This window comes from Melozone crissalis, unplaced genomic scaffold (assembly GCF_028551555.1).
Source record: "Melozone crissalis strain CALT ecotype California unplaced genomic scaffold, PUWL_Pcris_2 ptg000017l_1, whole genome shotgun sequence".
Classification (NCBI taxonomy): domain Eukaryota; kingdom Metazoa; phylum Chordata; class Aves; order Passeriformes; family Passerellidae; genus Melozone; species Melozone crissalis.
Genome location: NW_026535795.1, coordinates 9158268 through 9168812, shown reverse-complemented (window position 1 = coordinate 9168812; position 10545 = coordinate 9158268). Strand labels below are relative to the sequence as shown.

The following is a 10545-nucleotide window of genomic DNA, read 5'->3' as shown; positions in this document are numbered from 1 at the left end:
TGGGCTGTCTTTGAACCTCTCTGGATGCTGTGAGAGACAGGCTCCACAGCAGCCTGCCACTGCAGGGGGGTGTGCAGAGAAGGGAGCTGCAGAAATGTTCTAGGTGGCACAGCTGTCCCAAAAATATTTAGTGTTTTGTGAGTGCTTTCTCCCAGGAAAGAAGCAGCCCTGGAAAAAGAATCTGCTAAATGAATGGGGAAACAAAGCTGGAGGAGGAGAACTTTGCCTCTCTGCTTGCATGTGGTGAGGGGGCACAGCTGTCTGAGCAATCCTGGCCACAGAGCTCACCTCTGCTGCCTAGGAAAGACCTGCCAGGCTGCTGTCCCTGCTCATCCCCTCAGCCAGAGCAATCCCTCTGGTCCTGCAGGGCTCTGCAGGAGCTCCTGGCACTGCTGCAGGGTCACCGTGTCCAGGGCTGCTCCAGGGCTGGTGGGCTGTCCCCTCCAGGGAAAGGCCGTCTCTCACTTTGAGATGGGTGTTCTGGACCCCAGTATCCTCCAGTACCCCTTTTCTGCCCTCCTAATTCTCTAATACAGTTTTCCAGGTGTGAGCACTGAGCCTCGAGACAGTTTTAAGATGCAGCTGTGAAACCTATTATCAGTGTCCCTGCTATCAAAGACGTGGTGTTCAGGGCTGCACGTAACCACTGAGCAATTAAACAGCAACCCTGGTGATGAATTACAGCTGAGACCTCCTGGGGCTAAATAAATACTGCCTGATAACTACCGATAAAATGAATTTTGGTGTGTTTTTTTTCTTAAAAGCACCCTTCCAGTACCTGAGCCCAGTCCTGGCACTCCCCATGTTCTGGGGAGAGTCACATTATCTGTGGAATTTCTGTCCCCAGCACCTTGGGTTTCCAACCAGAGCTGGAATAAAAATGAACTAAATAAATCCACATCCCTGCAGGAGCCAGGAAAGGCAAGGCAAGACAGCACAGAGGTGGGCTGGGAGGGAGAGAAGTGAGAAGCTGAGGTTTTGGGTAACAAGTTTAAATATCTTTTCCCCCACTGATCCCACCCTAAAGACATGAAAAAACTGTTGAGGTGCAGAGAATCCCTTGGAAAAACCTTTAGGACAGGGAGAGGTGCAGAGTGGTGGGGACTCTAAAGGCATCCTTGCACCCTCTGCCTGCAGAGGCTTCTGCTCTCCCAAGGGAGTTTGGAAACAGGCAGAGAATGGAACTTCTTGGAAAAATGATCTTTGCCAGTGACTTTGAGAGACTTCTGAGCAGGTGCTGTCTGTGCTGGTGTTTCATCTGGGGGCTTCTCTCCCCGTGCAGGAGTATCAGGAGGGCTGGTGCTCTGCATCCCTGTGTGCAGCTTTCCCACTCTCCACTGGCTGCAGAGAACAGCCACACAGTCAGGGAAAAAGCATTTGGCTGAACATCCCATCTGCCTGGTTTGCAAGTGAAAATAAGGCTTGTCCAATGGCCAGCTCCACCCAGAGCAGAAAATCAGACCCTTTGGCAGAGTGCTGCTACTGTAATGAAATTGAGCTGTGCTGAGACTGCCAGTCCCTGGAACAGGAAAGATTCCATGTGGATTCAGAGAAGTTTGGGGATGGATCTGTCAAAACTGCTGCTGTTGAGGGTTTTTGGCACTTCCTAAGGACACCCATCACAGGAGAATGTTGCCCTGTGGCTGAGCACTGATTGCACCTTGTCTTCTCCCTGCAGGACATCCTTCCAGCACTGGAACTGTGTGCTCTCCCAGAGCCATCATGAAGCTCCTGCCTGCTGCCCCTCTCCTCCTGCTCCTCCTGACAACACTGGAAGCCAGACCAAAACCTGCAGGTGAGCCCTGGCTGGTGGGGAGTGCATGGAGGGGGGAGAAGTGAGGACCTGGGGCAGTGGAGCCCTCAGAGGACAGTTTGCTGTGTGTTATGGGGGGACATGATGCCTCTTCCTTGGGAGCATCCCCAGGAGGATGGAGGATCCTCCCAGCAGTGGGACACAAACTTCCTGGCCCCAGCACGGTGGCTTTGGTGCTGCTTGCTCTGGGCACCTCCTCAGCTGTGACACAGCACTGCCCAGGACTTGTCACCCTCCAGGCCATGGGCTGTGACCTTGCAGGAGACACAGCTGTAACGGAAAGTCTCCTCCTTGCTTGACTCTCCAGGTGCAGGAGACAAAGCAAACCCAGAGGTTCCAGCCTCTCTCCTCCCAGGACAGAGAGATCTAAATCAATTTTAGCTTAAAAACAGTGAAGGCACCAAATGGAGAAAGGAGCAGGTATGTCTCAGAGACCTTTAGAGCAGCTGAGATTGGCATCATCCCAAAGGCGCTGAAAGCATTTCCTTTATGATTAAGGCCCAATTCTACCAGCAGAAATGTTCACTGGCATTTCACTTGCTGAACATTCCCTCGGTTTGCACTGGGAGTAGCATCCTTTTGCTCAAGAGATGCTTTTTGGCTCAATCTCCGCCAGCTTTGCTTTTAATGTCTCGTTCCCTGCCCTTAAAAAACCACAGCCACAAGAACCCACAGCCAGGAGATGTCTCCCCAGCCTGTTGGCCCTGCTTCCACTCTGCCACCTTCTGTGGTGGTGTTTGCAGGGGTCCCAGGATGAGGGAAGAGACGAGGATCTGACTCCATGTTTCAGAAGGCTTGATTTATTATTTTATGATATATATTACATTAAAACTATACTAAAAGAATAGAAGAAAGGATTTCATCAGAAGGATAACTAAGAATAGAAAAAGAATGATAACAAAGGCTTGTGACTGACCAGACAGTCTGAGCCAGCTGGACTGTGATTGGCCATTAATTAGAAACAACTGCATGGACCAATCACAGATGCACCTGTTGCATTCCACAGCAGCAGATAATCATTGTTTACATTTAATTTCTGAGGCCTCAGCTTCTCAGGAGAAAAGGATCCTAACAAAAGGATTTTTCATAAAGCATGTCTGTGACAACCTTCTGTGGATTCACTGGGCAGTGGAAGGTGCCGGTCTGTGGGGGCTGCCCAAACCTGCTCTCTCCATCCCCCATGAGCAGCCCCCAGCCAGCAGGCAGAGCTGTCTGTGCTCCCTGCAGACAGCCACAGGACTGAGCCTTCTCCTTGCCTTCTCCTTAGCCCTGAAGTGCAGGACGGGTCCCCTGGACATCGTGTTTGTGATCGATAGCTCGCGCAGCGTGCGCCCCTTCGAGTTCGAGACCATGCGGCGCTTCATGATGGACATCATCAGCAACCTGGACGTGGGCCCCAACGCCACACGGGTGGGTGAGCTGTTCTTCTGGGGGATCCCTGGGGGCCCCCTAAGCTGTGTGTTCGCTGGTAGCAGCAGGCAGGCAAGGAGACTCCGCACAGCTTCTGAGGGTGCTCATTACTTGAGGGTTTATTGGGGGTCCCACCCTGGGAGCAGCATGGATTCTGAGTGTGAAAAACGCCAATCACTTGTTTTTAAAATTTTAAAAGTTTAATAGTGATAAAATGGTTATAAAAATAGTAATACAATTAGAGTAATAATAATTTTGACAAATTGAATTAGGACAATATGAGATAATAGAAACAAAGAGTTATGGGTGTCTGGGTACCTTTTTCTGGGCAGCACAAGCCCGAAAAAGGACCCACATTAACGGAGGATTAACCCTTAAAAACAATAGCCTATGCCATATTCATACACCTCATATATGATGCATAAATTCCATTCAAATACAGGATTCTGTCTGGTCATAGTCAACTTCTTCCTCATAATCCTGCCCAAGCAAGGCAGGAAGAAGTTCATTTCTCCTGATAATGGAGCAATAAATTCTCTTTCTCTGAAAAATTTAGGTGTCCTGTGGCTGCTATCTCAGTGCGAGTCCTTTCTTTAGAAAAAAAAATCCCACATAGCATAGTTTCTATTTTAACATTTTGTTGTAACCTAAAGCTATATTTAACACACTACTTAAGAGAATTAATACAACATCACTTTCTAACACAACACATATAATATTCATTTTAATATTTGCGAAAAGCCAATCATAAAATACACATTTTCACATGAGGGAGAAGGGGGGAAGTGGAAGGGAGGGGACAGAGGGAGCGCCTAGGGAGCAAAGGAGCTAGGAGAGAGCAGGGCCAAGGGAGAGGAAAGGGCTAAGAGGCTTCTTGTGTCCATTGCACAGCTTGACAGGGAGATTCAAGGTGGGTGCTGAGTAAGACTTGGGCCACTGGGATTATAGATCTGTGATACTTCAGGGGAGAATCACAGTCTTGGAATAAACCCTACATTTTCAAGGGTTGAGACAGAACATGTCCTTTAATTAAATGTAACACCACACAACAGGTGGGGGTGATCCAGTACTCCAGCCAGGTGCAGAACATCTTCTCCCTCAAGACCTTCTTCACACGGGCGGACATGGAGAGGGCCATCAACAGCATCGTGCCGCTGGCCCAGGGCACCATGACGGGGCTGGCCATCCAGTACGCCATGAACGTGGCCTTCAGCACGCAGGAGGGCGCGCGGCCCCCGCACAAGGGCATCCCCCGCGTCGCCATCATCGTCACCGACGGGCGGCCCCAGGACCGCGTCACCGAGGTGGCCACGCAGGCCCGCAACGCCGGCATCGAGATCTACGCCGTGGGCATCCAGCGGGCAGACATGAACTCCCTGCGGGCCATGGCCTCCCCGCCGCTGGAGGAGCACGTCTTCCTGGTGGAGTCCTTCGAGCTCATCCAGCAGTTCGCCAAGCAGTTCCAGGACAAGCTTTGTGGTGGGTGAGGGCTGCTGCTGGTGCTGAGTGGCAAGGGGGTCCTGGTGTCTGCTCCTCACCCAAGTCTTTTGTCCTTGGGTTGTGGCAGCCATCTTGACATCTTCGGTGTCATGCTTTTTATAAACTACAAGAACATAAAGTTTGGTGGGCGCTTAGTCGATGATTTATCATCATGGTTTGTATTTTTGTTTGGTTTTTGGGAATGGGCCAGTTTTGGGGTTAGTTCTCTGTTTGTTTGGGGATGGTTGTGGAGTGATGATGATGGTTGATCGTTATTTTTGGTAGTAGGAAATATAGAGGAAGGTTAATTGAAAGTGTATTGACGACAAGTGGTTTGGATAATATAGAGATATATGGTTTAATTATTTGACAAAAAAAAAAAAAAAGGCCAGACCTTCAGAGGGCCGTTTGGGGTGGCTGCCCCTGCCAGAAGCAGGATGGATGGGGAAACAACCGCCCCAAGTGAGGCGCCAAGACAGGGCACTGCACAGTGTCTGTGTCTGTGTGACAGACAGTGGGTGAGCACTGGGGCTATGAAATCAGTGGCTGAGCACTGGGGCTGTGTGGGGCTGTGTCACACTGGCATCTGCTGCAGGGACAGGGCATATGCCAGAGCCAGGGTGCCCATGTGTCTGGCATGCCTGTGGGCCACTCTGATGCCCGTTCTGTCTTGCAGGGGTGGACATGTGCATGGAGAGGGAGCACGGCTGCCAGCACAGCTGCATCAGCACCCCTGGCTCCTTCTACTGCGAGTGCAACCCAGGCTACAGGCTCAATGGGGATGGAAAGACCTGCTCCCGTAAAAACCCTTTTTGTTTTCTGAACTTTCATGGGGAGCTTGTAGTTATGGAGGGAAGCTGGCATGCAGCAGAGGATTCAGGGAGGCCAGCAGCAGCCTGGGTGCTCTGTTCACTGGGCCCACTGCCTCCCAGGTCTGTAATGCCTGCAGACACTCAGCATTGCTAAGTCCTGTCCACCTCTCTGAGATGGGACACTCATGACTTATGGGGGCACAACTTGTCAGCTGAGGGGGTCCAGGCAGTGAGTGCCAGAGGATTCACACCCCAAAGTGCGCAGTGCTTTTCCCCTGGATTTTAGTGCAAAGCTGTGTTAGTTGGTCTGACCACCACACCAGGACATTTCCTTCTTTCATGGTGCTGGGAGCTGCTTCGAAGCCCTGGAGCAGTCGTGCCCTGCTGGCCCAAGGAGACTGGGAGAGGAGGGTGATGGGTGTCCCATGGAGGCTGGCTCAGAAGGGTGAGGGGTGTCCCAGGGAGGGTGATGGGTGTCCCAGCGAGGCTGGCTCAGAAGGGTGATGGGTGTCCCATAGGAGGGTGATGGGTGTCCCAGCGAGGCTGGCTCAGGAGGGTGATGGGTGTCCTTTGCCCCCCAGCCATCGATGCGTGTGCGGACGGGAGGCACGGCTGCCAGCACCACTGTGTCAGCCTGCGGGGCTCCTACCACTGCCGCTGCCGGCCGGGTTACTACCTCAGCCACAACAAGAGGAGCTGCACGAGTAAGTGGCTGTCTCCCTCCCTGTCCCTTCTTGTTTGCTTCCCATTCTCTTTATCTTCTTGTCTTTTCCCTTCTGCCATCGCTCTCCTTGTGTCCGCAGTGATTGATTACTGCAGCTTTGGGAACCACAGCTGCCAGCACGAGTGTGTGAGCATCCCCAACGGGCACTACTGCCGCTGCCGCAGCGGCTTCACGCTCCAGCCCGACGGCAAGTCCTGCAGGGGTAGGTCCCAGCGTGCTGCACAGCACAGGCTGTGTCTATAGCACGTGCCTTTATGTCCTGCCCAGCCTCCAGGGAAGGGCTGCTCCCAAACCACCCTGAATGGGGATAACCCCATGCCCTCGGCTTGTCTTCCAGCCACCGACCTCTGCAACGGGGTGGATCACGGCTGTGAGTTCAAGTGTGTGAGCACAGAGGGCTCCTACCACTGCGTGTGCCCTGAGGGCCAGCGGCTCCAGGCTGATGGCAAGACATGCAGCAGTGAGTACTGGAACACAGCCCTTGACATTCCTCTTATCTGGGCTCTGTGCTCCTGGAGAGAGCTCACCTGAAACTGGGCTGGGGGGCTCTGTCACCACTTAGGACTCTAAGCTAGGCTGGGAGAGGGTGGAGAGTTGGCTGTGGCTTGTGGGAACACCCTGGCTGCTGTGGGGATGGATGCCTGTGTCCTCAGAGACATGGCCCAGAAGGTGCAACAGCTTTAAGGGAAACTTTGGGAAAAGAGAAACCTAGGAAAGACTTTCATGGGGTGTTGGGATATCAGTGGAGGTTTTTGGGCTGAGTCCCTAGGGCATAGTCTGCTCTCCTTTGTAGCTGCAGTTCCAGGATGTTCCCATAGTGCCACAAAGCTGAGCCCCAGCCCTTCACTGTGACAGTGGCCAGGCTGCTCCTCTGTCACCTTCCTCTGTCCCTGCAGAGTGTGGAGCTGGGCACGTTGACCTGGTGATGGTGATAGATGGTTCCAAGAGCGTGCGGCCCCAGAACTTTGAGCTGGTGAAGCAGTTTGTGAACCGTGTTGTGGACCTGCTGGAGGTGTCCCCGCAGGGCACGCGGGTGGGGCTGGTGCAGTACTCCAGCCGCGTGCGCACCGAGTTCCCCCTCAACAAGTACCACAGTGCTGATGAGATCAAGAAGGCCGTGAGGGATGTGGAGTACATGGAGAAGGGCACCATGACAGGCCTGGCCCTCAAGCACATGGTGGAGCACAGCTTCTCTGAGCAGGAAGGTGCCAGGCCTCTCTCCCACAACATTCCCAGAATCGGGCTGGTCTTCACAGATGGACGCTCCCAGGATGACATCTCCGAATGGGCCAGGAGAGCAAAGGAATCAGGTGCAGGGGGTGTTGGGAACCCCAAATTTCAGTGTTTTGGGCATCCCTGGATGGTTCCTTGGGGTGGCTGTCTGAGTGAAAAGCTGCAGCATCCAGTCTTGGGGAGCAGCATCCCATGGCAGACGCGCTTTGTAGTGGCCACAGGGTGCTCTGAGCAGCATCCTTCATGCAGCAGCCTCCACCACCACAGGGCTGCCACGCTCCTGCCTGTCCTTCCCAAATTCCTGCTGTGTATTTGGGGAGCCCAGAGAAAATCCTGCCTCCTTGCCTTTGCTCCCTCTGGGCCTGCTGCAGGGTGGCCAGGGCAGTGCTCAGGATCTGTCCTTGCCACGCAGGGATTGTCATGTTTGCTGTGGGTGTTGGAAAAGCTGTGGAAGAAGAGCTGAGAGCGATCGCCTCTGAGCCAGTGGAGCAGCACTTCTCCTATTCTGCAGATTTCACCACCATGACCCACCTTGTGGAGAACTTCTCCCTGAACATCTGCCCAGGTGGGTGCTCCTGGCCACACCAGGGGACTTGAACCCAAGCCAGGGAAACCTTTCTGTCCCCACAGAGCCAGCAGGGTGGTTTGTGTGTCTGTCGCCCTGTGTCAAGCACCCCAAGGCTGAGCTGGGCTGGTGTGAGCCTAGACTGTCACAAGATCTCTCCAGGCTGTTGTGGGTGTAGATGTGGGTCTCTGGAGGGCATTTGGAAGAGAAGATGAAGCTGGGGGGATTAATTAAAAAGCAGGAGGGGTTAATACAAAAGTATTAATGTGATCAACCACCCCAGTGCCATTGCATGGGCAGAATTTGGGAATGGCACCCTGCCTTGTGGGATGCTCTGAAGGTGCCCTGTGCACCTTGTTCAGATCTGTGCACCTTGTTCAGACCTGTGCACATTGTTCAGACCTGTGCTCCTGCTGCAGCTGGGTTAATGTGAAGGTCTCCCTGCCCTGGGACAGGCTGGGGCTCCCCAGTGCCCTTGAGACCCCCACAGGGCTGCAGAAACAGAGCCAGCGTGCCCCTTGCCACCCCAGCTTGAAGGCAAAGTGAAGCTCAGCACTGGCTGTCCTTGGCACACAGTGCCCACATGTGTGACAGCTCTGTGGGATGCCTGGCAGAGAGATTGCTGGATCAGCAGGGCAGCCTGACAGAGAGCAGAGAGGCTGAAAGAAGGGGGCAAAACCATGGGGAGAGCCCTGAGCCCCAGAGGGTGGCTGCAGGGACAAGGGATCTGTCTGGGAGCAAGGGAGAGCGGGCTCTGTGTGGCCATGGTGTGACAGCAGCCAAACCCCCTGTGACAGAGGAGGGCAAAGGGGAAACGGAGATCCGCAGCCCGTGCGAGTGCGAGGCGCTGGTGCAGTTCCAGACCAACACCGTGGCCATCCTGCAGAGCCTGACCGAGAAAAATATCCTTTGGGGTGAGGCTGGGCTTGTCAGGGGGCTGGGACAGAGCACACGTGGGGGAGGGAGGGATGGGTAAATGGGAGAGGGGAAATTTTAAGCTCTTTGCCCAGCAGACTGCCTGGCTCACAGTTTCCTTAGCACGTTCACTTGCTCAGATGACAGCCAGACTTGAAGACCTGGAAAAGCAGATTGCCAACAAGAAGTGATCCTGGCAGAGGGCTGCAGTGGTCAGCAGGGCACAGGATGGATGTACAGTAGCTACATGTCATTGTTATTGGCTAGGTTATTGTAAAGCATCAGTGTTTGTTCTTGTATTGCAAAATCCCCAGGGGGCTGTATTTAAAAAAACCAAAAATCCTAAAAACACACAAAAAGGAACTTGAACAAAGCCCCTGCCACAAAGCTGAGGGGTTCAGTTGTCATTCCTTGGCAGGTCTGGGATGAGGGGGAGCAATGATGTGGGCAGGCTGGTCATTGGACAGACATGACACCTGGTGTCCCCCAGAGTGACTGGGATGGCACAGTCCCCCTGGACCCTGGCAGACTGCTTTGCAGGAGAAAAAACCTGCAGTGGTGTCACCCTGAGAGCTCAGCATCTCAGCATCTGCTGCCAAGTGGTGGGGCAAGGGCAGCTGGGTGGTGCAGGCAGCACAGGGGATGCCTGATGCCCAGCTGGCACCCAGTGTGGTGCCCAGGAGGGATTCCATGGGTAGATGGGCGGCAGGAATTCTTAGATCCCCTTGCCCCTGTTTGGCAGAATAGTTTGGAAATTGGTATTAATCTTGTTTGGTTTTGTAATCACATAGCAAAATGGTAATTATTCTTTCTATCAGTATCTGTGTGTGTATGTATATATATATGTATATTTAATTCTGAGAGCAGGGTAGTGCTATTTTTAAACTCTTGTTTTATATAAAGGAATTTCTATCTTGACAATAAACACCCTGAAGATTTGTATGACATGTCCCTCTCCTTTCAGCTGGGCTGCAGGATGACAGAGGAACCTCTGTGTCAGAAGTGGAGTCTCTGGCTTTTGCAGCAGCTCCTGTCCCCAGGATCCAGAAATCCTTTGGGGAAATCTTTGTTCTGTGGCACCCCAGGGTGCTGCAGGCTCAGCCCCAGCTGGAGAGAGCCAGTGTGGCACAGACACTGCATCCCCCTGGGCAGGGCTTGCTCTGGAGCCTCTGCTTGTAGGAGCACAGGGAGCTGCGAGCTGAGCTGGGCATGGAGCCACAGCCTGGCCATTGAGCTGCTCTGGGGTGGGTGCTGAGGCAAAGGGACACGCAGGATCTGCTCCTGATGGATCCCTGCACAAAGAACCACCCCTGACAGCAGGACTCTGCTTGGGGCAGGCTCCATTCTCTTGATTTTATCCTCATTAGTGCATTTAGTTCCTTTCAGGGGATAACACAAAATTCCCCTCTGCTCCCCATGATGCTGCAGCCCCCCCAGGATCCATCTCTGCCTTCAGCTCTGGGGTCCTGAGCACAGGAAGGACCTGGAGCTGTTGGAGTGGGTGCAGAGGAGGCCATGGGGGTGCTGCAAGGGCTTGAGCCCCTCTGCTGTGAGGAAGGACTGAAGGAGTTGGGGATGCTCAGCCTGGAAGGCC

General features: G+C 53.4%; 1 protein-coding gene across 1 annotated transcript; it reads left to right on the top strand.

The window, feature by feature from the left end:
• Window positions 1-1722: 1722 nt before the first annotated feature.
• MATN4 (matrilin 4) lies at window positions 1723-9799 on the top strand. Its single transcript, XM_054274781.1, has 11 exons — window positions 1723-1795; window positions 3081-3223; window positions 4276-4702; window positions 5379-5501; window positions 6096-6218; window positions 6318-6440; window positions 6576-6698; window positions 7135-7548; window positions 7884-8036; window positions 8834-8938; window positions 9084-9799. Exons 1-11 carry the CDS (start codon window positions 1723-1725, stop codon window positions 9140-9142), a joined length of 1866 nt encoding a protein of 621 aa, XP_054130756.1. The 3' UTR covers window positions 9143-9799.
• The last annotated feature ends 746 nt before the right edge of the window (window positions 9800-10545 follow it).